This window comes from Balaenoptera musculus, chromosome 7 (assembly GCF_009873245.2).
Source record: "Balaenoptera musculus isolate JJ_BM4_2016_0621 chromosome 7, mBalMus1.pri.v3, whole genome shotgun sequence".
Classification (NCBI taxonomy): Eukaryota; Metazoa; Chordata; class Mammalia; order Artiodactyla; family Balaenopteridae; genus Balaenoptera; species Balaenoptera musculus.
In genome coordinates this window covers 109,181,876-109,206,116 of record NC_045791.1, presented here as the reverse complement: position 1 = coordinate 109,206,116, position 24,241 = coordinate 109,181,876, and the positions used below count along the sequence as shown (strand labels likewise).

The 24,241-nt window shown below is 42.8% G+C and overlaps 1 protein-coding gene across 1 annotated transcript in view; it reads left to right on the top strand.

Annotated features, from left to right (window-relative positions):
* The window catches only part of IQCA1 (IQ motif containing with AAA domain 1), a 172,123-nt gene that overhangs the window by 2,991 nt on the left and 144,891 nt on the right, over window positions 1-24,241 (top strand). The window contains exons 2-5 of the mRNA XM_036858051.1: window positions 6,080-6,404; window positions 9,815-9,934; window positions 13,716-13,907; window positions 16,358-16,429. Of these exons, the coding sequence (XP_036713946.1) occupies window positions 6,080-6,404; window positions 9,815-9,934; window positions 13,716-13,907; window positions 16,358-16,429 (709 nt within the window). The remainder of the gene's footprint in view (window positions 1-6,079; window positions 6,405-9,814; window positions 9,935-13,715; window positions 13,908-16,357; window positions 16,430-24,241) is intronic.

The window sequence follows — 24,241 nt, the reverse complement described above, 5'->3', positions numbered from 1 at the left end:
ACTGAGTGAAAGGATCCAGTCACAAAGGGCCACCTGTTATATGATCCCACTTATGTGAAATGTCCAGAATAGGCAAATAAATAGAGACACATTAGATGAGTGGTTGCCAGGGGCTGGGCGGAAGGCGGATAAGGGCAAATAGGGAGTGACGGGCTAGCAGGTGTAGGGTTTCTCTTTAGAGTGATGAAAATGTACTGAAATCAGAGAAAGGTGAAGGTTGCACAACTCTGTGAATATGCTAAAAAAAAAAAACCCACTGAACTGTGCACTTAAAGAGGGTGAGTTTATGCATGTGAGTTACATCTCCATAATGGTTCTCTTAAAACATCATCTTGCCACATTCCGTGTCTCAGATCATCTTCATGGGCACCAGCTCGGCGGAAGGATGCTGAGACCTTGGCTTCGAGGCGAGGTGGGGCTCAGGCTGGACTGAGACTTCGAGGGGTGCGGAGGCTGCACTGGCTGGGGGTCCAGGGAGTGACAGGGTTGTAACCAGTGGACACACGTGGAGGGGCAGCAAGGCAGCGGGGAAACTGGAAAGCTGGAGCCAGTCTCCAGGGGAAAGGGTAGCAATGCAGGGTTGCGTGCTCACACAGCTACTTAATATCTCCCCATCAACCAACAACCTTGCCTGGTCTCTCCAACAAGCGTCCCCTGAAAGACAGCAGGTGAGGAAGAAAGAGGCTGCAGCCCAAATGTCAGGACTTGGAAGGATCAAGCCACCAGGATGGTCTTTGGCCAAAAGTTCCAGTTCAGGAGTCAGCTCTGCCCTGGCCCTGGAGGGATTCCTGCCTCTTTGACCCTGGGTAGAAGCCCGGGAGTGCACTGAACTAGGGCAACAAGGCTTCACCAGGCTGGATCTGCCCCAAAGCAAAGTCTTAAATTCTAGGTGTGTCCCATCCATTAATTTGGCTTTTGTTTCCCCTGGTGGAAGCCTCCTTTACCCAAGATCCCTTGCTAATGATTGGTGTGGGTCTTTATGGGATTCAAGTCACCCCCCTGCACCCTATGGAAGCAGCCTCCATGGGTGGCATGACACACCTTAATGCTTGCTGATGCGTTAAATGCTTTGAAGTCTGATAAATACCCTTTATATTTTATTATCAACTCCACCCCTGCATATAGAAATTATGACTAGATTTATTTACAGAGTCTCCTGGATATTATTACCAAATTCTTGGTAATATTAAATCTGCCTGTCAGTCTCAAGAATCTGCTTTCTTTTTATCTGGTCTCTCCAGGCGGGAACAGAGACCGCCTTCTGCCTGTTCCAGACCTCTGCAGCTAGCATTCCAGAATTTTCTTCAGCTACGTCTTGTGTGGCTCTCGCCATATTTATTCTTGAATGTTTAATGTTCTTGATCAGCACTGTGAATGGGGTTTTGTTTTTCATATTTTTTCTCTGCATTTAGTTTTTGGGCCTTTTATCTATGTCTTGCAACTTTGTATTAATTGACTTCTTACATTTTGTTACTGATTTCCTTGGATTTTGCAGCGGTGTCATTTACAAGCAGTTTTTTTCATCTTTTGTATTGATCCCTTTTCCATCTGTTTCATCCTTTTTGTACTTGTGTTTTTTAGCTTTCTGGTGTTTCTCTATTGAAAATATTTATGGTCTCTGGTTTTCAGCATTTTGAAGAGGTTGTCATCATCAGCCTCTTTGGACAGTATTCTTAATCAGGTATATGCCATAAATTAAATTTATTGAGCATCTTCTTGGCATCTGTGAAAATAATCCACAGTTTTTACTGTCCTGTGCGGTATTTCATTCAGCTTTTCTTAATGTTGAACTCTTGTGAATTTCCCAGGTGACCCCCCCCCCCCTTGGTCAGCGGGAACAATGCTTTTGATCTGGCACTGTGTTTTGTTTGCTGAGTGGAATTTCAGATCCGAGTTCCAAACAAAATTAGCTTGTAATTTTCTTCTGTAATGTTGTCCTGCCAGGTCTAGGCCCTGAGCCCTATTTACTCTGCAGAACGAGCGGATATTCTGTTTTATGGGAACAGGTGTCGAGCCTGGTGGCACGTGGGGCCTGTGTCACCCGTCAGGTCAGTGAACGCCTGGGGTCCCCGGCCCCCTCTCAGATGCTGGAAGTCTGGGCTTTGGTAAACTAAGAACTTGCTCAGCTGCTTTGTACCCATTTATCATGCAACGAGTGAGATGTCCTGGGCTAAGTGGAATTCTAACTTTTGATAGTACCTTTTCTCTGTTATAATGAAGTTGTCTATCAGAGTGCTCTTTCACTAGCAGTATTTTTAAAATATTGCCAAGTTGGGAGAAATCTGGTACTTGAACCCGAGGGATGCAGTGCCAGGGCCAATATTTAGCATCCAACCTCAGTGGGGTGCTGGGAGGGAGGAAGAGTTTCGTTTTTAGCTATACATCTTTGTTTCCTTGTGGTGTCCAGCACTCCTCTGCCCCGGGATTTGTCCTGACAAACTGGAGGCAATAAAGGTTCAGAGCCTGAACTCTGGAGCCTGGCTGCCTGGGTGCAAATCCTGCGTTCAAATCACACAACTTCAGGCAGTAACTTCTCTGTGCCTTGGTTTCCTCATCTGTAAACTGGAGTGATAATAATACCCACCTCATAGGGTTTTGAGAATTACATGAGTTAATATATGTGAAGTACTTAGAACAGTGACTGATATGATGTCCGTCATCATCACCAAAACCCTAAAGACTTTTCACATCAAGAGAAGCTTTTCACTTTTGGCCAGGAAGATAAAAATCTCCCATCTCTGCTCTAAGCACATAAAAATGATAGAAACAGCAGAAATTAATACAACGTTGTATATCAGCTATACTTGAATAAAATAATTTTTTTAAAAGTATAGACATTAGTATAGAAACAGTAACAGATTTAAGTTTCTTTCTTGTTTTATGAGCACCAGCATGTCAATAGGTTTAGAAATAAAAGTCCAACGAACTGAGGTTTTATTAATACTATGATTTCCATATTTATCTTTCTCTAAAATTAAGGATGTTGCTTTGTTCTTAAATTATTCCAAGTACTCAGAATTGACAAAGGAAATGTTTCTTTTGAATTTAAGGTGATTTATTTAGAGAGCAGAGGTAGCTCAGCAGAGTCTAGCACAAAAAATGAAGTGACAACACGATACTTAATTTTGAAAAATGTTCAGAGTATAGCTAAGTGGCTTTCCATATTTAAATAACGTAGTGTATGACATCTAGTTAGTAAATGTTAATTATTTTTATTTTTAATTTGGAATTTTGATCAATAAAACAAAAATCAAATTATAAAAAAATAGAAAAATATTTTTAAGTATTATTTTCATTTTTTATCTAAAACTTTTATTTTTAATATTTTATTTCTATTTTAAATTTATATTTATAATATACTAATATTAGTATATTAGTTATATTTATATATATTTATTTTTATTATTATATTTAATATATATTTAATATATATTTAATATATATATTAAATATATATTTAATATATATGTATATATTTATATATATTAGTATATATTTAATAGTATAATATTAAATTATAAAATAAAACTAAAATATTTAAAATTGAAAATAAAAAACTTGTTTTTTTTTTTTTAATCCAAGTTGAAGATCTCTGCACCAGGAGCAGAGTGGAAACCCAGGGCAGTGAGCAGGCCAAACCAGGAGGCCTAGTCGGTTCTGGCACAGGGGTGGGCAGTGCACTCTGGGATTTCAGCCCCTGAAAGGCCTGGGACCAGACCCTCCAGGAGGGCTGGAGCTGGACTCCCATGGAATCCGGGGCAGGACCGCCCTTCCCAGCTGGGTCAGAGACAGAGGGAAGGGCCACAGCCCATTCTGGGTCATAGTGGGAAACCAGCTTTTCAGCCAGAAGGCAAGCTGTGGAACACATAAACTCAGAATACGTAAAGAAGCCCCACAATTTAGTAGAAAAACAATCCCATGTAAAAACAGGTAAAACAAATGGATGAACAATTTAAGGAAGAGAAATTGCAGATGACCAGTTGCACGTGGAGAGATACTGTCTCGGTAGCAACTGGGAAAATGGACACAGAAATCCTATTTCTTACCTGTCATCGTGGCAAACATTATGGTTGTGTGTCTCAGGGCGGTGGCAGGGGCTCTTTTATTTTGGGGAGAGGTGGAGGCGGCAGCGTGGTTTGAATCGTGGTTTCAGCTCAGAATCGTGTAGACCCGGGTTCAGACGCTGACCCCGCCTCTGAGGGACATCATCTCCCTCCCACCCCAGTGGAGCGATGGGAGCCTTCCCCAGGGATGCTTCGAGGATGACACGCAGCATGGAACGCGGCAGGTGGTCAGTTTCAGTGCGAGATGTTCACACTTTCTTCCCCACGGGAAAGTGGGGTGCATGCTTGAGGAAGGGCAGATAGTGGAGCCGGGGGCCAGAGGGGGTGCCTGGGAATGACCTCGGGGAGGAGGTGAGGGATCCCCAGTGGAACAAGGTGGATTGACCAGCATATTTATCTCCGAATGGCCTCTGAAATGGCAGTAAGGGATTTAAAAGGCTGTAAACACACGAGGGCCAAGAGAACATTTGAGCATTTGACAAGAGACATCAGGAAAATGGAGGAGGAGGGAAAGCAGACTTGGATGAGAGGGGAGAGGTGGGGTAGAGAGCGTGGCCTGCAGGCCAGCAGAGCCCTGGGAAGGTCTTTCAGAGGTGGGGGCACTGGTCGGAGATCAGCAGAGGGGCAACCCCGGCGAGCAGGTGCTACGCTGCTCCCATCCTGGTGGAAGAGGCCGGTGCAGCAGCCTGGACCCAGGATGCAGGACGCAGGTGGGCGTGGGAATGGGAGGCCGGGCTGACAGCAGAAAGGCAGTGAGAGCCCGCAGCCCCCTGGACCCGCTTGCTTCTCAGGCTGGAGGTTGGAGCCGCCCTCGCCAGTGCATCCTGGGAAGACCCTACAGACAGAGACGGGCATTGGCGGGTTTCGCCCTCATCCCAGGGAGATGGCCAGGATCCTACCCACCCCACCACCCCCGGTTAAGCCCACTGGTTAAGAAGCCCCTTCCCAGACACAATGAACTTCCGTTTAGCTTTTCAGAACTGGGTCTTGGATATAAAATAGGAGCCAAAAAATCAGCCAAATTTTGAAAGAAAATAAAAGTCTCTGCCATGAGTGTATTGGTCAGAGTCCCAGCAGGAAAAAGAGGGCATACTCAGCAGGGTGGCTAATAAAGGGACCAGTGACAAAGGTGTGAGCTGAATCTCGGGAAACCAACAAGCGATGGGGTGGTGTCCTGGGGGTGGCAGGGCTGTCACCACCCTAAGGCTTTGCTAGGAGGAGGATCGTTTGTTGACTCACTGGGGGGCCGCGAGAGAGGGCACATCCCCATCTCACTCTCCCACTCCCCGGGCTCCCGGCTGCACCCTCCACTGAGCGGCTCAGACAAGAGCGGGGAGCTGGCCTCCCCAGCCACAGTCTGCACCTTACTTCCCACACTCAGTGTTATGGTTCCGGGGTTCGTAGGTGGTGCTTAGAGCTGTAAGTCGTTCATTTCTCACTGCTGTGGATTAGTCTGTTGGTGACTATACTACAATTTATTTATCCATTCTCTTACTGATGGACATTTGGGATATCTCCAGGTCTTTACTTTTATCAAGAAATGCTACTGTGATCATTCTTAATGCAGATTTACAAGAGTCTCTCCAGGGTATCATTGTTCATTCGTAGTTATGCCCATGTTCAACTTTACAAGGTATTTTCCAAAGTATTTGTTCCAGTTCGTACTCCACTAGCTGTGTATATGGACAAATCAGGTAACTATTCTGGTTATCAACTTCCTCATCTTTTAAATGGGTATAATAATACTGGCTTTACCAGTATAGTGAGGAATCACCTCATACCATTTAGGCAAAAGGCTTTTTTAACTATTTATTTGATGATAATAGCCGTGGTCATATCCAAAACTCACATGCATAACAAAACAGGACATAAGTGGCCTAAAGAGCCTTGCAACTATACGCAGTGTTCTTAGCTCACATTTATGGCGTGTTACATTTTGTTATACCAGATGCCCAATATGTATGCCTTGCAAAGTAATTTTTTCTTCTTGTATTGTTGACCCTGTCGTCCCTCAGAATGTATAATAAGATGTGGCATCAGACCCAAGAGGCCCTCAATTCTCTGCTTGATAACGAATCTCAGAAGATGATGAAACCACAGAGAAATCAAGTTTTCATCTTCCAGATGTTAGCCACCTTCTACATAAAATATGTGCAGATCTTTAGAAACCTGGAGAACGTCTATGACCAGATAGTCCATCCACAGAAACGCACGCTGATCCGAAAAATCCTGGATGGGGTGATGGGTCGCATCCTGGAGCTGAAGAATGAGATGGTTGAATTGGAATTAACCGAGTTTCATTATTTTGATGATATCTTACAGGATCTAAAGTTGATTCCTGTAAGTACTCAGGGTTCTTTTCATATTAGTTTCTTCTTGTTATAAATAAGATATATAGGCCTGTAACCAATACTCTGCAGACTTCCTAGTCGTATTTATTAGTTGCATGTTGTATTGAAAGTCGAAGCATAGCCCTTCAATGAAACTATACTGCCATGGACGAGGATTGGGTTTGCTCAGTTTTTGGCGCAGACAGATCTTTGCACAGTCCTGGGGTCTGCTGGACACCGTGGTGGTTGTGGTCTTACCTGTCACCATGGTGTCTGCCCAGGTAGGTTGGAATGGAGTAGGACGAGCCTTTCACAAATATCCTCCCAATTTCCAATAGCCATGCCCCTACTTCTGTTTCCAAAGGAAATCTCTCTCTGGCCTTTGTTTCCCGTCATCTTCTCGATGAGCAGCCGGTTGGTTGCTGGTTCCTAATTCCCAGGAGGATGCATCTCCTCCTTTGCTTTGGGTCAATGGCGACTCAGGAGGTGTATGACAATGGGCCTTTGAGCCTCCGACACCAAAGAAGGGCTCCCTCCCCTTCTCTCTGATACCCTGAGCACTCCCTGCCGGTACCTGTAACCACAGTGCCCTCCTGTGAGCATTCTGTCCTGCAGCTGCCCTTATGACCACTGCCTGATGCCCGGGATCTCTTTTCGCTGGGTCTGTAGGGGCTGGTGGACACCCCGCTTCGGTGTCAGGAGTCATATGAGTTCAGTCTTCATTTTGAAAAGACCGTTTCCCTAAAATAAAATTAGGAAGAGAAAGTGTTTAGTTTTCTACACGGGGTTTAATATTTCTTCCTTTGGAAAATATTCAGGCTTCTATAAAAGGATGTCCCTCTCTGGGATAAACTTTCCTAGCATTATTACTGCATTTAATCAGAATGGACTAAAGAGAATACCTGGAATGAGTGAAGATGTTGAAGATCGTCTCAAAATGTTCATGTTTCTTGCATTCATGTATAAGAGCATGGGTTAAAGCACTAGATTTTTTAGGTCAGGAGTACCTTACCCACCCCCCAGTGTGAAAATATCAAGAACAACTCAGGACAAACATGAAATAAATAGTCATTAAGTCATAATAATAAATTTAGTTAATAAGGTAATATTCAATTTATTAATTTAATTCCAAGAATATTAAGTAATACTCCTAAATTTAAGGAATACGCAGTTTATGAAATTTATATGGTGGGCTCCTTCAGTTTTCTCCCTGCTCTTCATCCTGCCTCAGCGCCTCTGCGCTGGCTGGTTCATCTTCTTGAAGGTCGTGGCCGTTGAGAAGGATGATGACCGAGTGACATCGTCCAGGCAGCCTTCCTGATAGGAGACCGTGAACTACGTGTTCTGCCAGCCCTGGAGGGTGTTGATGGAGCCGTACGATGACGCTGAGCTCCAGGTGGTTAGGGGGCACATCACGCAGCCTCAGCACGGGCTCCAGGATCAGTGCCCTTGCCAGCGAGACACACATGGACCAGCCTCTGGGGATACCTGTGTGGCCCAGTTCTGCATTTCAGGGTGAAAGCTTGACCAACCAGCATCCTCTGTGGCTGGGCCTCTGTGGCTATCACCCACACAGCCCACAGCTCCTGTGTGTTCTGTCGGGCCAGCACGCAGATACTCGTACAGCATGACCACCCCTGACCATAGCTTATTGGCTCAGGGACGGAGACCTTGGTGGCTGCACTAGCCAGTCCTTCCTTGAGAGATTCTGAAACTGGGACAGAGAGAGACTACTTTTCTGCCTCCAATTCTGAACTGTAGTCTCCCAAACTTGTAAGTAGTTGGAGCCTTTGTTCACCCGATTCTCCAAAGGAAGAAGCTTCAGAGAGAAAGAGCGAGACAAATAGAGGGGAGAACAAAGCAGGATCACCAAGAGGAGTAGAAGGAAATGGCAGATTCCTGAAGGCGTCGTCTCCCCTGGACACATCCCTGTTGCTGGCAGACACCCAGCTTTGTTCCTGCCCTTGTTCCAAGAGGTCCCAAATCCTTCCATCAATGTCCCCTTTGGCTAAACTAGCCAGAAGACTGTTTCTTTAGGTCCCCATAACATAGAGAAACATGTAGAGGAGAGAGAGAGATTCCCTGTTCCAACAGATTTACTTTGATTCCACCCCATGGAGAATGGAAACCCCAAGGCATCTGTGATGGGCATAAAATATATCACAGATGGGATGCAGCAGCAAGCCTGAAGCAAGGGATACCTACATTCCCCTCTCTTGCATTCTCAAGTGCTCTGTTTCCTCACCTTCAAAATTCTAACTGTAACTTTATTGGTCCTACATGGACCAGACAGAGCCACGTCAATAAAGTTTCGTCTTAAAATTTAGAAAAGCACAACACTTGAACATGCTTATTAATAAACAAAAATCACAACATCAGATAAAAGTGTCATCATTCTCCACTGACTGTCCACACTCACCCACTGGACCCTAGAAGCTCAGTCTTAGTTCACCCCAAACACTCCATTAGCCTAGGAAAGTTTTGGTTTTCAAAAACTGCTGCCACTTCCTGGAAGTCCTGGGTACGCTATTCCACCAAGTCCTAAAGAGACATTCCTGTATGCGAAAATGCTTTTTCAAAGGAAAGCCTATTCAGAATTCTCTGGATTGGGGAGATGTGGGGAGTCACACCAGAATGGGAAAAGGCAGAGCTGATCCCAAGGACCAGAACTTAGCTTCCCCCCAGTCAACTGGTCTACCAGAAGGCAGCCATGCGTGTTCTCATAGAGTATCTAGGACAGTGTTTCTAGATACTAGGGCCAAAGGCCCACCCATATTCTTGAATAACACGTCTACAATCTTGATTATTGACCTTGGAACGGTAAACTTTCATTTGACCTCCACTAATTTGAAATATCTACACACAAATGAAGAACAGAAGTTTAGATTAGTGTATAAAAACAAGTTTCCTAATAAAGCAAATTAATTTTGTAAATGATTTTTGTAATGGGGTAATTTAGGTCAAAATAAAACCAAATTATTTTTTTTAATTGTGACTGTTCACGTACACATGGTCAGTGGTGCTAATGATAAATTATTAGGTTTAATTCAAAGATCTCTATAGCTCAATTCTATGCTATCCTAATTTGCATTATTATTTTAGGTAAGCTCAGATAATATATTTCTTTAAAGAAAATTTGTTAAGCTATCATTGGTTAATTGAGGCCTAATCGATACGAATTACTGGAATTTTACAGTAATGATCAAAATGGGATATGGTTACACTTTCTCCTTTTGACTTTATTTATGTCTCCTTAGCGGGAAGGAACTGTCTTCACACCACTGGCTTTATCACCTCTTAAGTGAGGATGGGAAGTAAAGCGAGTCTCTGATGCCTTTGTCCTAACTGTATATTTTAAATGGATTTGAGTCCTGGAATCATGACCAAAATATTCTTTTGCTTCTTCTTTCTCTTCTCTAGCAACAGTTAGATATCCCCATACCGAAGTATTTTCTGAAGGAGAAGTTGGAAGTAATAAAAGGAAGAGAGAAAATCCTTGCTCAACTATTAGCCAACAGTGGATTAGGCATAACTGAAAAGGTTTGTATATCATTTTAACAAACATTATTCCATAATCTGTAAAACCTCCTTTTCTGCTGCCCCTAATTGTGTGAGAAACAAGAAGACTGTTTTCAATGCGAGGAGCATGGCACCCTTTCTCCCGTGTTATTCAGTCACTAAGAAATTGCATAACCTTTGGGTGTGCTTTTGACGAGTCATAACCATTCTTTTTTAAGATCAAAACATAGTACTTCGTTGGTTAAATCAGCATCTCTAAGACTGAGTAGATTATTGACTCAGTTTACTGGTTCATCTCAAAGTCAGCCAGCCTACAGTCGGAAGCAGAATGTTGTTCGTATAAAATAATTAAGTGCTGAGATAACTAGGAGCTAAAAAAATTACAACACTCTCTGAAAATGCCGATTGACCTCTTGTAACTTCAAGCTGAGTGGCACTTAGATCACTTCGAATGGACTCTCTCTGGGGAAAGCGGGGAAAACCCTTAGAGACTCCCGTGGAAAGTCAAGGGCAGAACCCAGTGGGTGCTCTGGCCCCATTCCTCCTTTATCCCCAGGATGTGCGCGGCTGCACCCTTCCCTGTTTCCGCAGCTGTCTTCGCTCTGACCCTCACTGCCTTCTCGTGGATTCTGTGGTCATCTCCGTTCAGCCTTATGGTGGGCAGCCCTTTCCACAGGGCACTGCCGGATCAACCTGATCAACCCCTCACTGCCTGCAAAGCAGTGCCTCCCGCCTCTGGCTGGTCTTCATGGCCCAAGCATTAAGGCGGCAGCTGAGCATTCACGCGGGGACAGTTCAGAGTGACAGGGACACTGTTAGTAGCCATGCTGAGACTGTGCGTGCAGCCTGGGCGCACAGGGCAAACCGACACCTGTGGTCTTCGGGCAGGTGGGCCCCGTGGGGTACTGCCAGCCTGGGCCATGGTGTGAAGGAAGAGTCCAGGCGCACCCAGGATGGCAGCGGGGAGGGAGAAGCGTATGCCCTGTCTGCCTGCCGAGGGACATGCACGAGATCAGCACACACGCCACGGCCCGAGCTGTCTGTCCTTTTGCACAGGCAGCGTCGCACTGCATAGAGGGTTTGGTCTCCTCGCTGTATCCCTGTCAATGTGATGCTAATTCTGCAGAGCCCAGTGGGGCACAACATCCCTGCAGAAACCTTTCTTAACCCGCCTCACTCAACGACCGCCCCTCCTTCCTGTGCCCCTTCTCCAAACGACCGGCCCCCCTTCTACATTCTGCATTCCTTGAAGTGGATTCCTGGGAATCTGGCCTGGGGGTTGTCCAGCCGTTCCTTCACCACAGGCTCCTGGGTCTGTGCCGTGTGTCACCGCATCATCACCAGAATGGAACCCTCCCTCCCCAGGAATCCACCCCAAAGAGGCCCTGGCCCAAAGCGTCGACAGGCAGTGCAGAATCCGCGGAAGATCTCCTAGGGAAGACAGAGAAGGGAGGTTACCTGGCACACGCTGCAGTCAAGCCCAAAGATGTCCTCTCTGCCGTTTCTCCGCCCCACTGTCCCTCTCGGTTTGTGCGGGGTCAGCAGCAGGAAGGTTTCTCTCCTCCCTCACTCCGCATCCAGCCCTGGTGGCTCCTTTCTGCTCGTTAGGTCGAGCTGTTCATCTCTGCTCCAGGCCCCGTTTCAGGGGTGCCTAATGCCCCGCAGAACACGGGGCTTCTGAGCAACACCCAGCCATCTGTGTGACTTTCCCATGCCCTTCAGTGTCTCACTGGACCGCCGCTCTCACCTTAACCTGCTTATTTCTTGCAGATATATGCAATGTATACCCCAAGAAAAATTTTGGTAAGGGAAAATTACTGCCCACTCCTATAGTAGTCATGCTGAATATTTCACTGATGTTCAGAAAGTCTTTGTCGGACTGAGTACGTGACACGAAATCCCTCACAAGTATCCCGTAAAAGCTGAAATTATTTTTAGAATGACAGTATGGAATCTAAAGGAAATAGACAATAATAACTAATGTTTGCCAGGCACCTGTTCCGGGCTTAAGGGTTTTTACATACATCAGCTGCTTTAATGCCACCATAATATTCATTTTACCCTCACGCGCAAAACGCATTATTGAAAAGGAGTGCTCACTGCAAATTCGAAGCAGCAGGATCCCCCTGAAAACCAAACCCTGAGCAATTGTTGTGTGAAAGAGTTTCCTCCTATAAGACTCTAGGTGTCCCCATGCTGAGGGGCAGTGGGTGCTTTTGTGGAAAGAGGGTGGTCCGTCTCCGTTCCAGTGGGCTCCACCCCTGACTAACCGTGGGAACTTGCGTAAATTATTTTACTTTTTTCAGCCTTGGTCTTCTTAAGTGGTCACAGTAATACCTGTCTTGGCAGTTGCTCTGTGAACTTGATGAGAACACATGTGAAAAGCATCTGGCATCTGTAGGTCCTCAGTAAATGTCCCATTTCTCCCCTGCTTGCCCCATTCTCTGCACCGCCCCCTGTTGCACAGAGAAATGACCGTCCCGGGAAACTTTGGTCCAGGGGATGAATTGGAGCACCTCTAACTGGTCCCACAGTGTCTTGCCCTGGACCCTGATGGGGTGGCCATCACTGTCCTCTGAGGCCTGGAAAAAGACTCAGCCCATGATTGAGTGTTTTTCGAATTCAGAAGGCCTCTCCCTTCTGCCTCTATCCACGCAGGAGGCTTGGGTGAAGCCAGGCCAGGTCCACAGCTTTTCCCTCCTTCCAGGAACAGCGCCTGAGCTCATGCAGGACCCAGGACGCCCCCAGCAGCCTTGCTGTTGTCCCTGTCCTCAGAAAACAGCACCGCGCCTCGCCGGACCTTGCCTAAACACACCCCACTTGAGATCTCCAAAGACAACATCCTATTGCATGAGCCTGATTTTCTCAGTCTTAATAGTAACCATCACATTCAGATGTTTTAAAGTGCAAGTGTGCAGGTACTGGCACACATTTCCCATATAAAGTGTTTTTTTATTAATTAATTTTTATTGGAGTATAGTTGCTTTACAAGGTTGTGTTAGCCTCTACTGTACAGCAAAATGAATCAGCCATGCATATACATCTATCCCCTCCCATTTAGGTCACCACAGTGCATTAAGTAGAGTTCCCTGTGCTATACAGTATGTTCTCATTTATATATAGTATCAGTAGTGTATATATGTCAATCCCAATCTCCCAATTCCTCCCACCCCCCCCCCTTTTCCCCCTTGGTATCCATACATCAGTTCTCTACGTCTGTGTCTCTACTTCTGCTTTGCCAATAAGTTCATCTATACCATTTTTCTAGATTCCACATATATGCGTTAATATGCGATAAAATTAAATACTCCTAAAATGATTCTAATATTAGTCATATTCACTAGATCATCCTGTAATTGATTTTAAAGTCAGCATTTGACTTCATCTATATTTCACATTTCAAATTCTCACAGTAGATATGTTTTGAATTTGTACATTTCTACTATTAAGTTAATGAAACAGTGACAGCAATTTCAAGTTTATTTCAATCCATTTTATTGGCATTCCTCGTATAATTTGCTGCCAACCTAAAACCTTGTGGAGCTAATTAGTATTTTGTTCAAAACGGTAGAGGAGAGCTTGAGGGGTCCTTAAGTATGGGCCCATGGCGTGAATGTGGCATAGTATCAAAATATACGTATTCACGGGAAAAAATGATTCATATCAAATGGCTATCATACTGTCTATCAGCAGTTTGGAGACTCTCAGCAGGGTGGTGTCAGAAGTTAGCATGTGATGTTTCTGGAATCAGCTGACGTCATGAACATGTTTAAACATTGATTTATCTTAAATGTTTTTGCAGAAATACCCTGTAAAGCCTATCCCCCTAGAAGAGGCTGTTAAACTAATCCAGGTCGCCGAGAGGGCACGGCAAGGGCGCCTAAGAGCCATGTTCATGAAGCAAATCTATCTTCAAGAACACAGAGCAAAGCAAGCCAGGTTACTGGGCGAGAGAGTAGCAGACGTGGGGACTGCTGCACTGTGTATCCAGAAGGTGTGAATGGGGCGCTTTTGGACTTGGGGGCAAGGTGTCTTGACACAGCTGGAGATGCAGACCAGGGGCGGGGGTGAGCTCTGAAACTCAAAATTCCCACGTCCTACCTTTAGTAGGACTGGCCTAAATTCCAGAAGGACTGATTATCTTACCCTGGGAAAATTGTTAAGCAAGCTTCGTTGTATTTTTTTTAATTTTGTTATAAATAGGTATGAAACTCAGGCATATTATTGAAATATTTTTAAAGATCACCGATAACTGTTGGAAAGAATGTTGCTATATAAGTCCTCACTAAATTTTTTAAAATACATTTACACACAGACGTGGTAATTATAGAAGGGGAGCAGAGTTAACACCTGGGAGCTTGCAGAAGCGTGTGCCATTTGCAGAAGCTCCAGTGACCACCACTAATAACCAGAACACAGATGGTCCTTTCAGAAGAGGCCCTTGAAGTTTCCTTCCCTTTGTCAGATGACCACCCTCGAGTTATACCCCATCTTTTTTCAAATTGTGACTAAGGTTGCTTGTGGGAAAATGCAGAAGATGGCAACGTGACACAAGTTAGAGTTAGGCTGGGGAGAAAGTAAGCATAAGGACATTAAACAGAGCCAGAAGATCAGGAATCTTGTCCCTAATTGTGTTTGAATGGGAGTGGTGGGAATGCTGGGGAGACACAGATGATAGACTATTTTCTTTCAAGTTTCTGTGGGGATATAAGGTTTTTTAATATTTATTTTATTGAAGTATAGTTGATTTACAATGTTGTGTTAATTTCTGCTGTACAGCAAAGTGATTCAGTTATACATATATGTATTCTTTTTCATATTCTTTTCCGTTATGGTTTATCTCAGGATATTGAATATAGTCCCCTGTGCTATACAGTAGGACCTTGTTGTTTATCCATTCTATACATAATAGTTTGCATCTGCTCATCCCCAGACCATCCCTCCCCACCCCAGCCCTTGGCAACCACAAGTCTGTTCTCTATGGGATATAAAGTTTTAAATGAGCATCTGAGTTCAGAGCTTGAGTTGTATAATTCTTGGATGTTGCTGTGTTATATTTCTCCATGTTACAGTGGAAACTTTTCTGTTAAAACTCTGAAGTGCCACCCTTAGATTTAGCCCCACACTCCTGCAATCTAGAAGTTTCTCTTGAAGAAATACAGGTAGAGGAACCTCACTAACAAAAACTATAGGCTATTTCTTTTTGCTCCCCAGCTTTATTGAGGTATATTTGACATATAACATTGTGTAACTTTAAGGGTACGACATCATGATTTGATATATGTGTGTATTTCAAAATAATTGCCACAGTAAGGTTACTTAACACATCCATCACCTCACATAATTGCCATTTTTTCTTGTAGTGAGAGCATTTGAGGTCAACTCTCTTAGCAATTTGCAAGTATAAATTACAGTATTGTTAACTATAGTCACCATGCTGTACATGATACCCCCAGAATGTATTCATTTTATAACTGGACGTTTGTGTCCTTTGACCACCTTCACCCATTTCCCTCACCCACCCAGCCCCTGGCAGCCACCGAAGCTACTCTCTATTTCTATACATTTGGTATTTTTAGATTCCATATGTAAGTGAAAGCATAAAGTATTTGTCTTTCTCTCTGTGACTTACTTCTCTTAGCATAATGCCCACAAAATTCATACACATTGTCGCAAATGGCAGGACTTCCTTCTTTTCGTAGCTGAATAATACTTCATTGTACGTGTGCATCACATTTTCTTTATACATTCATCCATCGACAGACACTTAGGTTGTTTCCATATCTTGGATATTGTGAATAATACTGCAGTGAACATGGGGGCACATGTATCTTTTCAAATTAGTGTTTTCCTTTTCTTCAGATGAACACCCAGGAGTGGAATTTATGGATCATATGGTAGTTCTATTTTTAATTTTTCGAGGAACCTGCATGCTGTTTTCCATAGTGGATGCACCCAGTTACATTTCCACCAACAGTACAGGAAGGTTCCCTTTTCTCCACATCCTCGCTGACACTTGTTATCTCTTGTCTTTTTGATAACAGCCATCCTAACAGGTGTGAGGCTGTTGCTGGGTCAGCAGTGGACCCTCCAGTTTGCTCCCAGGGACAAGGGTGGGTCCTGTCTTGTCCCTGGGTGGACAGAACTGCCTGTAGTACCCCTTGTTCAATAGGGAGGCCCTGGACAAAGGTCCTCATCACGGTCCACAGTTGGGTCCTGGGAGAGTGGACAATGGTATAGGCCACTTCTGTGATTCATACTTTCTTTAAAAATTTTGCCTGTGATCACAAAAGAAAAAATACTCCATCAACACACACAGGTGCACAACCTTGACCGCGTAATCATTACATCATTTGGGATGTGCAGTTTGCATGGGAGAAACAGTATGACCATGTTTTCTTTATTTTTTATGTATTAAACAAGTAACCATTTACTTATTTATAGGTTTGGCGAGGTTTCCATCAGTGCAAGAGAACTGAAAGAGAGAGAGAAGAGGAGATGATATTCTTGGGTATGGTAAGTTTTCTTATAGACAAATAAGCACCTGGTTTTCTTAAAGGCAATAGAATCTGTAAGACTTGTGTCTTCCTTAGAGAGTTTTTGAGAGAAGAAAGGAAAGCAAAATACATGACCGGTGACTTAAGAGAATGGAATCACCTGTATTATCTAGAAGCCTGCCCCAGGTGATCCAGAGACAGCAGGGTCTTGTCTGTTTACACGTCTGCTGGAATACACGGGCTGCTCCAAAGGTGGGACAAGCTGTGAGCTGCCCACCAATATCAGCTGTGCCCTACACTTTGTTAATATATGTTAGTATTCGTGGTCCTGAGAATGGGTTTGCCCTGATACAGCTGCCTTCTTTTGGGTGATCTCCATGGTGATTACTGAATCAGAGTTGAAAGGGTATATTACTTAGTTACTGCCACAAACTTAGCAGCTGCAACAACACACGTGTGTTACCTCGGTTTCTGTGGGTCAGGAGTCTGGGCTTGACTGAGTCTTCTGCCCAGAGGCTCACAGGCTGCAGTCAAGGTGTCGGCTGAGGATGGGGTCTCATCCTGAGGCTCAACTGGGGAAGGATCTGCTTCCACAGTTGTGTGGTTGTGGGCTGGATTCAGTTCCTGATGGGCTGCCAGACTGAACGCCTCAGTTTTTTTGCCAGTTGTTAGCTGGTGGTAGCCCCCAGCCCCTTGCCAAGTGGGCTTTCCATGTGGCAACTTGCTTCATCAGAGCTGGGGGACGGGGAGCTGCTTACAATCCCACACAAATGATTATGGAAGTGGTAGGCATCACCTTTGTCCTATTCTGATGGTTATCAGCAAGTCATAGGGTCCACCCCATGTTTTTTAAGACAAAAGTGATGAAAGTTATAGAGCAATACCCTGAATGTGGGACCAAATGCTATTTTTTCTATTTACAGTAATATCACTGATAAGATCTTCTAATTTACTTTAAATCCTAAGACCTCAGAAAAGAAAATTTAAATAGGCATGTTTTTGGTTGATCCCAGAACTCACTCTTTGCTCTTGCATCACTTTTATAATGGCCTGTTCTAAGTGACAGACGACGTGGTAAATCGTTCTAGAATAGCATATATTCTCCTCCAGCCCCGCATCCTGACTGCTCCACGTGCACTTCGGCCTCTGTGCATCACCTCTGTTGTCAGCACAGAATGGAAAACAGGAATTATTTTGTTTGAGGAAGGGATTCACCTCCGTGGTGCAGACACCTGGAAGAGCATCTTTCCCTGGTGAAGGGGCGTACGCTCACTGCACCTGTGTGCGGAACCTCAATTGTGATGTCCAGGCTTTATTATCTTAAAAAACATGGTGACTCATATCAGAGTGGCATATATAATTCAAGAAATACCCTGATTTCACCACCTGCATTCTTGATTTCTTTTTGATCTTTGAGTTTCAAAAATAAGTCAACATTAATTTTTAGAATTGAAAACCCCTAGGATCCCAGCCCATCTTTTATTTCTTGGTTGTTGAGGTGCCATGAGAATCAAATGGGTGAGTCCCTGTCAGTTGTTATAGATCTTTATGATTTCAAAACTGTGCTGGGTGCAATATGATTCACCATAAAAAGAGGGAAATCTTGACACATGCTACAGCATGGATGAACTTTGAGGACATTATGCTAAATGAGACAAGCCAGTCACAAAAAGACACATGCTGTATGATTCCATCTTTATGAGGCATCTAAAGTTGTCAAACTCATAGAGACAGGAAGTAGAAGGTTGCCAGGAGCTCAGGGAGGGGCAATGAAGAGTAGTTCAATGGGTATAAAGTTTCAGTTTGCAAAAAAAAAAAAGTTTTTCAGATCTGTTGTATAATAGTATGAATATACTCAACACTACTGAATGGTATACTTACAAATGGCTAAGATGATAAATTTTATGTTATGTGGTTTTCACCACAATTTAAAAATTGTTTTTAGTTCACTGAACATGGAAATGTATATTGAGATGGTTCTATAGGAATCATCACTATTCACTAATGGCCAAAAAATACAAGTTAAAAATTAAATGAGATACTGTATTTCATTGAATCTAAGATGTTATTCATTGTAAGATACATCATGATCGAAAATAAAAGAAAATGTTCGGGCAAATAAACCAAAACACATCCCTGATTGTAATATACAGTCATCCCTGTATATTTAACATTTCAGATATGTTAAACCGTGAAAAATATGTATGTTAGAACTGACGATAGAAGGCAAGTTGTATCTGTCTTATTGGGGGAAAAGTTTTTTCATGTTACATTGGAAAAATCAATATCGTTAAAATAACCACACTACCCAAGGCAATCTGTAGATTCAGTGCAATCCCTATCAAATTACCAATGGCATTTTTCACAGAACTAGAACAAAAATTTTTTGAATTTATATGGAAACACAAAAGACCTCGAAGAGCCAAAGCAATCTTGAGAAAGAAAGACAGAGCTGGAGGAATCAGAGCCCCTGACTTCAGACTATACTAAAAAGCTACAGTAATCAAAACAATATGGTCTTCACACAAAAACAGACACATAGATCAATGGAACGGTATAGAAAGCCCAGAAATAAACCCATGCACCTTGGTTCAATTAATCTATGACAAAGGAGGCAAGAATATACAATGGAGAAAAGACAGTCTCTTCAATAAGTGGTGCTGGGAAAACTGGACAGCTACATGTAAAAGCATGAAATTAGAACACTCCCTAACACCATACACAAACATAAACTCAAAATGGATTAAAGACCTAAATGTAAGATCAAGTTATAATTATTGACAAGAGTGTGATGAGATGCTTATTCTCATACACGGTGAGCTAAATTGATTCAGCTTTTCTGAAAGAGGCAACACAATCATTAAAATATATCCTTCCCCCTGAGTTCTAGTTCTAGCTTAAAGAAATCATCAGAAATAAAGGTTTATGTGCATAGACGTTTCCTACAGTGTTGTTTTTAATAACAAAAAATTGGAAATACACAATCCTAGTGTTCTAGAGTAGGGATGGAGGTAAATGATTTATGGTGGACCTACCTTAAAGTAGTGATAGACCACCATTAAAAAAATATGTTTATGACTCATTTTTGATGTGAAAATGCTCAGAGTGAAAATACAGGATTTAGAATTATACATATAATAGGATTTCAACTAAATACATACACACATACATGCACATACAAAGGAAAGAAAGTTTATATCGTGCTCCTTTTTTCATGTCGGAACTTTGGAAGTTTTTTGTTTTAATTGTATTTTCCAAAATGTGTAAATTTTACTGCATTAACTGGAAGAAAAAAAAGGCACACATTTAAAACTAAAAGCAAACAGCCATAGAATATTATCAATTTTTTCTATTCAGATCTCCAAATTGTTTGGTGTATGTACGTAGGTGGACAGGTTATGATACAGAATTGTTTCTCTGTTCTACCCATTAGAGACACAGAAATATGAGATGTAATGATAAAAACAATGGTTATCTCCAATTTTCTACTTTAAAAATTAAACTAGCGGTCAGAAGATTCAATCTAAGATAATCTAACTTTAACATGAAATTTTATGTAAGCAGCAGTTTGACTCAACCACTTCCATTTAATTTAATTCAGCCGACATTTACTGAATATGATGCGTAACAGGCCAGAAACTTAGGGAATGGCCAAATGCTATTTTTTTAACCTAAGGTTTTAATGGCTTACATTGGTACCACATAAAGATAGAGTAACATGTTTTTTACTGTAATTTTTCTGTTTTACTTTGTCGTTTGTATATGCTGAGCTCAAATAAAGGAAGTATGTTTTAATTTTTCAGCAGTACAGAGTTTGGGTAGTAAAAAGAGGACAGCTTGTCTGTTTCGTATTAAATGCGACTTTCTCCAGTTTGCTTTTTTTCCAAGCATGTCTTCTCTTGGTATTACGTGTTCTATGAAATTTTACACCATTGAGAAATATATGGATTCAGTTTTTAAAAGAATGGTATCTTCTGTTTACTGGCTGATAACCATAAAAATCCATTACCCCAAATCCTGGGAATGTTTTCAATTAACTACATTTTTCACTATATCACTAATTAAGATAGTGTCTACTCATTTTTAAAATTTCATTTTTCCATTATTTTACTTTGTTACATCATATCAGTGTATAAACCATTGACTTCTCTGATCAAAACAGTATTTGTATCTTTGTGGGAAGCTTGGCCTATTTCCAGGGGTGACTATTTAGTAACTGAAACGAGAATTAGAGCAAAAGACATCATTATGTCCTCAGTTCCTGACTAAATGTTGCCTTTACCATTGTCATATAAATTATTTTTTGATATTGCCATTTTAAATATTTATATTCTAAAATCTACAAAGGAAAACAAATAGCACTCTGAAAATTCATGTGCAGTTATTTTAATTGGCAGAGCCAACAGAGTGGATGAAGGAGGACACTTAATGAATGTAACACATTTCATTCTGTGGGTCCCTTTGAAATAATGTGTCCTACAGCCATGACCATGGTGTATTTTATGTTACCCTGAAGCTATCAATGTTTGCATTATATAATAAAGAACACTAGGGGACACTTATTAAACACGAAGAGCTGTCACTTTGAAATGCATCAGCTAAATCCTCAAAACACCATAACACCCTGCTCACTTTCAAATTCTAACATGAAACAAGCTACCTTATAGATTATTTTTTGGTCAATAAATTAGACTCATTTCTTATTAACAAGTAACCCCAGGTAGGAGCTTGGGCACCCAATGAATGCTCCCGAAAGGCGGCTCCCTCCTAAGGCTCCCCTTGGTCCGGGGCCCTCAGGGGCTCCTCTTTGGGAACTGCTGTCAAAGCCAAAAGGAGTGAAGGATCAAAGTGAAGCGGTCTTTACGATCACACTTTGATTTCAACCCCAAACCATGGCATCCAGCTTGGTCCTGTGCATTATTCATTATATTTGGCTCCAAATGACCTTTGGTTGTTTCTAGAAATAAATGTATTAAAAAACAGATTTGCCATGATTTATGGGGTTTTGTTTTGCTTTGTTTTAGTTTTATTTTACTTTTTTAAAAATGTTTATTTCAGCTTACTTTTTTTTTTTTTAAACTTTGGGTTTATTTTTTACTTATTTATTTATTTATTTATTTATGGTTGTGTTGAGTCTTCGTTTCTGTGCTAGGGCTTTCTCTAGTTGCGGCAAGCGGGGGCCACTCTTCATCGCGGTGCGCGGGCCTCTCACTATCGCGGCCTCTCTTGTTGCGGAGCACAGGCTCCAGACGCGCAGGCTCAGTAGTTGTGGCTCACGGGCCTTGTTGCTCCGCAGCATGTGGGATCTTTCCAGACCAGGGCTCGAACCCGTGTCCCCTGCATTGGCAGGCAGATTCTCAACCACTGTGCCACCAGGGAAGCCCCTATTTCACTTTTAAATGCAAAAAAAAGGCTGTTTCCCTAAGTGTCTGGGGACAGCAGCATCTTAGAAATGAGTGCACGTCTCCCCTTGGCCTTTGAAGGGTTGGCCTGCCAGGTGGATGGAGAGGCAGGTATCTGGGGTGGCCCCTCTACCACGTGGGTCGGGGGGGGGCGGACACTTTGAGCCACTCACTCACCCTCCCCCTGAGCCTCAGTTTCTCCTTCTGTAAGAGCAGGATAGTGCTATCTATTTCACAGAGCTGTTAGAAGGGCTTCCGGACGCAGCCTAGAGCTTAGACGGGTTGCCTTCAAGGAATGGTGGCTGATGGTCATCGTCTTGGAAAATTACATCACTTTGTCCCGATAACTGAATGATTTTGTACAAAGGAAAACTATCACGATGCATCATGACATCTCTATGTAACAAAACAAAATATTTCAAAATAAGTTGTTGCCTAACACATGCATGCCGCTGATTTCAAAATATAAACTAACTTGGCCCTTGTTATTTGCTGCTCGTGTTACCGGCCAGGATTCTTAGCCTCCTTAATCAATAGAAATTGATAAGAGGCCCGAAGAAATTCAGGCTGGGCTCTGTTGGGGCCCCTGCTGCAGCTGGAGGGGGCGAAAACAAGTAACGGTGCCCTTGCTCACTCCCTGAGTGCGGGCGAGCTGGTTCCTCGTAGGAGGTGAGGGTAGGGGGGTGTGTCCAGGGGCTGGGCTGGAGGGGTGGCTTAGGTGTTTCACCCGCCCCTTTGGTGGTGCGGTGTGCTGGGGGCATGCTCAGCACCCTGCTTTTGCTCCCGACACCCTGATTTTGCTCACGGCTCCTCAGAAGTGGCAGTTGGGTTTTTGGTCTTTATGTATCTGATTGTTCATGATTCGCCCCAACTGCGCATGCACGCAGTTATTTTTAGTCCCTTATAGTTTCTTTGTTTTTTGTTGCTGGAGGAGACGTTTGTCCAGGTGCAAGCACTACAGCAAAGGGTCCCAGGTCCCAGCCTGTCTCACTCAGATTTATGAACTTGAAATTAGTCTATTAAAAGTGCAATCTGGAAAAGCAGTGCCATTGGAACAGCCCAACAGGGTCCGAGTCTTACCCAGCTGCAGAGGGAGAATTCGGAGATCCCTAGGGCAGTGGGCACTGCCCACCACGTACACTGTGTGTGTTGCACCAGGAAAATGTTTGCAAACCAGGAAAAGCAGTGGTCCTGATACAGGCATGCATGAAAGGCTCTTAGGTTGAGCAAGGGAATCAGAGCCCGAGGAGGACACCCTGAATAATTTTTGTGATTCAAAAGTCCACCTCAAGATGCTTTGGGAAAAAAAGAAAACTCACCATTTTCTTTTCTGTTAAATGAGATCTTACAGTCTAGTTGACTGGGAACCTTTAGTTTGATTTTAAGTATTTTTTATTGAAGTATAATTGTCATGCAGGATCATATTAGTTTCAGGTATATATCATAGTGATTTGACGTTTATGTACATTTTGAAATGGTCACCCCACAAAGTTATTACAATATTATTGACTATATGCCCTATGCTGTGCGTTTCACTCCAGTGACTTATGTATTTCATAACTGGAAGTTTGTTTCTCTTAATCCCTTTCACCTACTTCTCCTGGCATCCCCCCCCGCCCCCCACCCAGTCCCCCTCTCCCCTCTGGCAACCGCTTTGTTCTCTGTAACAATGAGTCTGTTTCGGTTTTGGTTTGATGTCCATGTGTATTGATTTTTAAATTCCACATATAAGTGAAATCATACGGTATTTGTGTTTCTCTGTCTGACTTATTTCACTTAGCATAATACCCTCCAGGCCCATCCATGTTGCCACAAATGGCAAGATTTCATTCTTTTTTATGGCTGAATAATATTCTCTATGGAGTTAAATGCTTTATGGTGGACCTACCTTAAATGGCAATATTTCAACAGGCAAGATTTCATTGCCATTAGATGGCAAGATTTCATTCTTTTCTATGGCTGAAGATTTGGCAAGATTTCATTCTTTTTTATGGCTGAATAATATTCCAGTGTGTGTGTGTGTGTGTGTGTGTGTGTGTGTGTGTGTACTATATATATATTCATTTATTCATCTTCTTTATTCATTCATCTATGGACGGACACTTAGGTTGCTTCCATATGTCAGCTATCATAAATAACGCTTCAGTGAACACGTATCTTTTCGAGTGAGTGTTTTTGTTTTCTTCAGATAAATACCCAGAAGTGGGATTGCTGGATGGTATGGTAGTTCTATTTTTAATTATTTGAGGAATCTACACACTGTTTTCCATAGTGGCTGCACCAGTTTACATTCCAGCAGTGTAAAAGGGTTCCCTTTTCTCCATATCCTCACCAACACTTGTTATTTTTTTTGGCTTTTTGATAATCGCCAGTCTGACAGGTGTGAGGTGATATCTCATTGTGGTTTTGATTTTCATTTCCCTGACGAT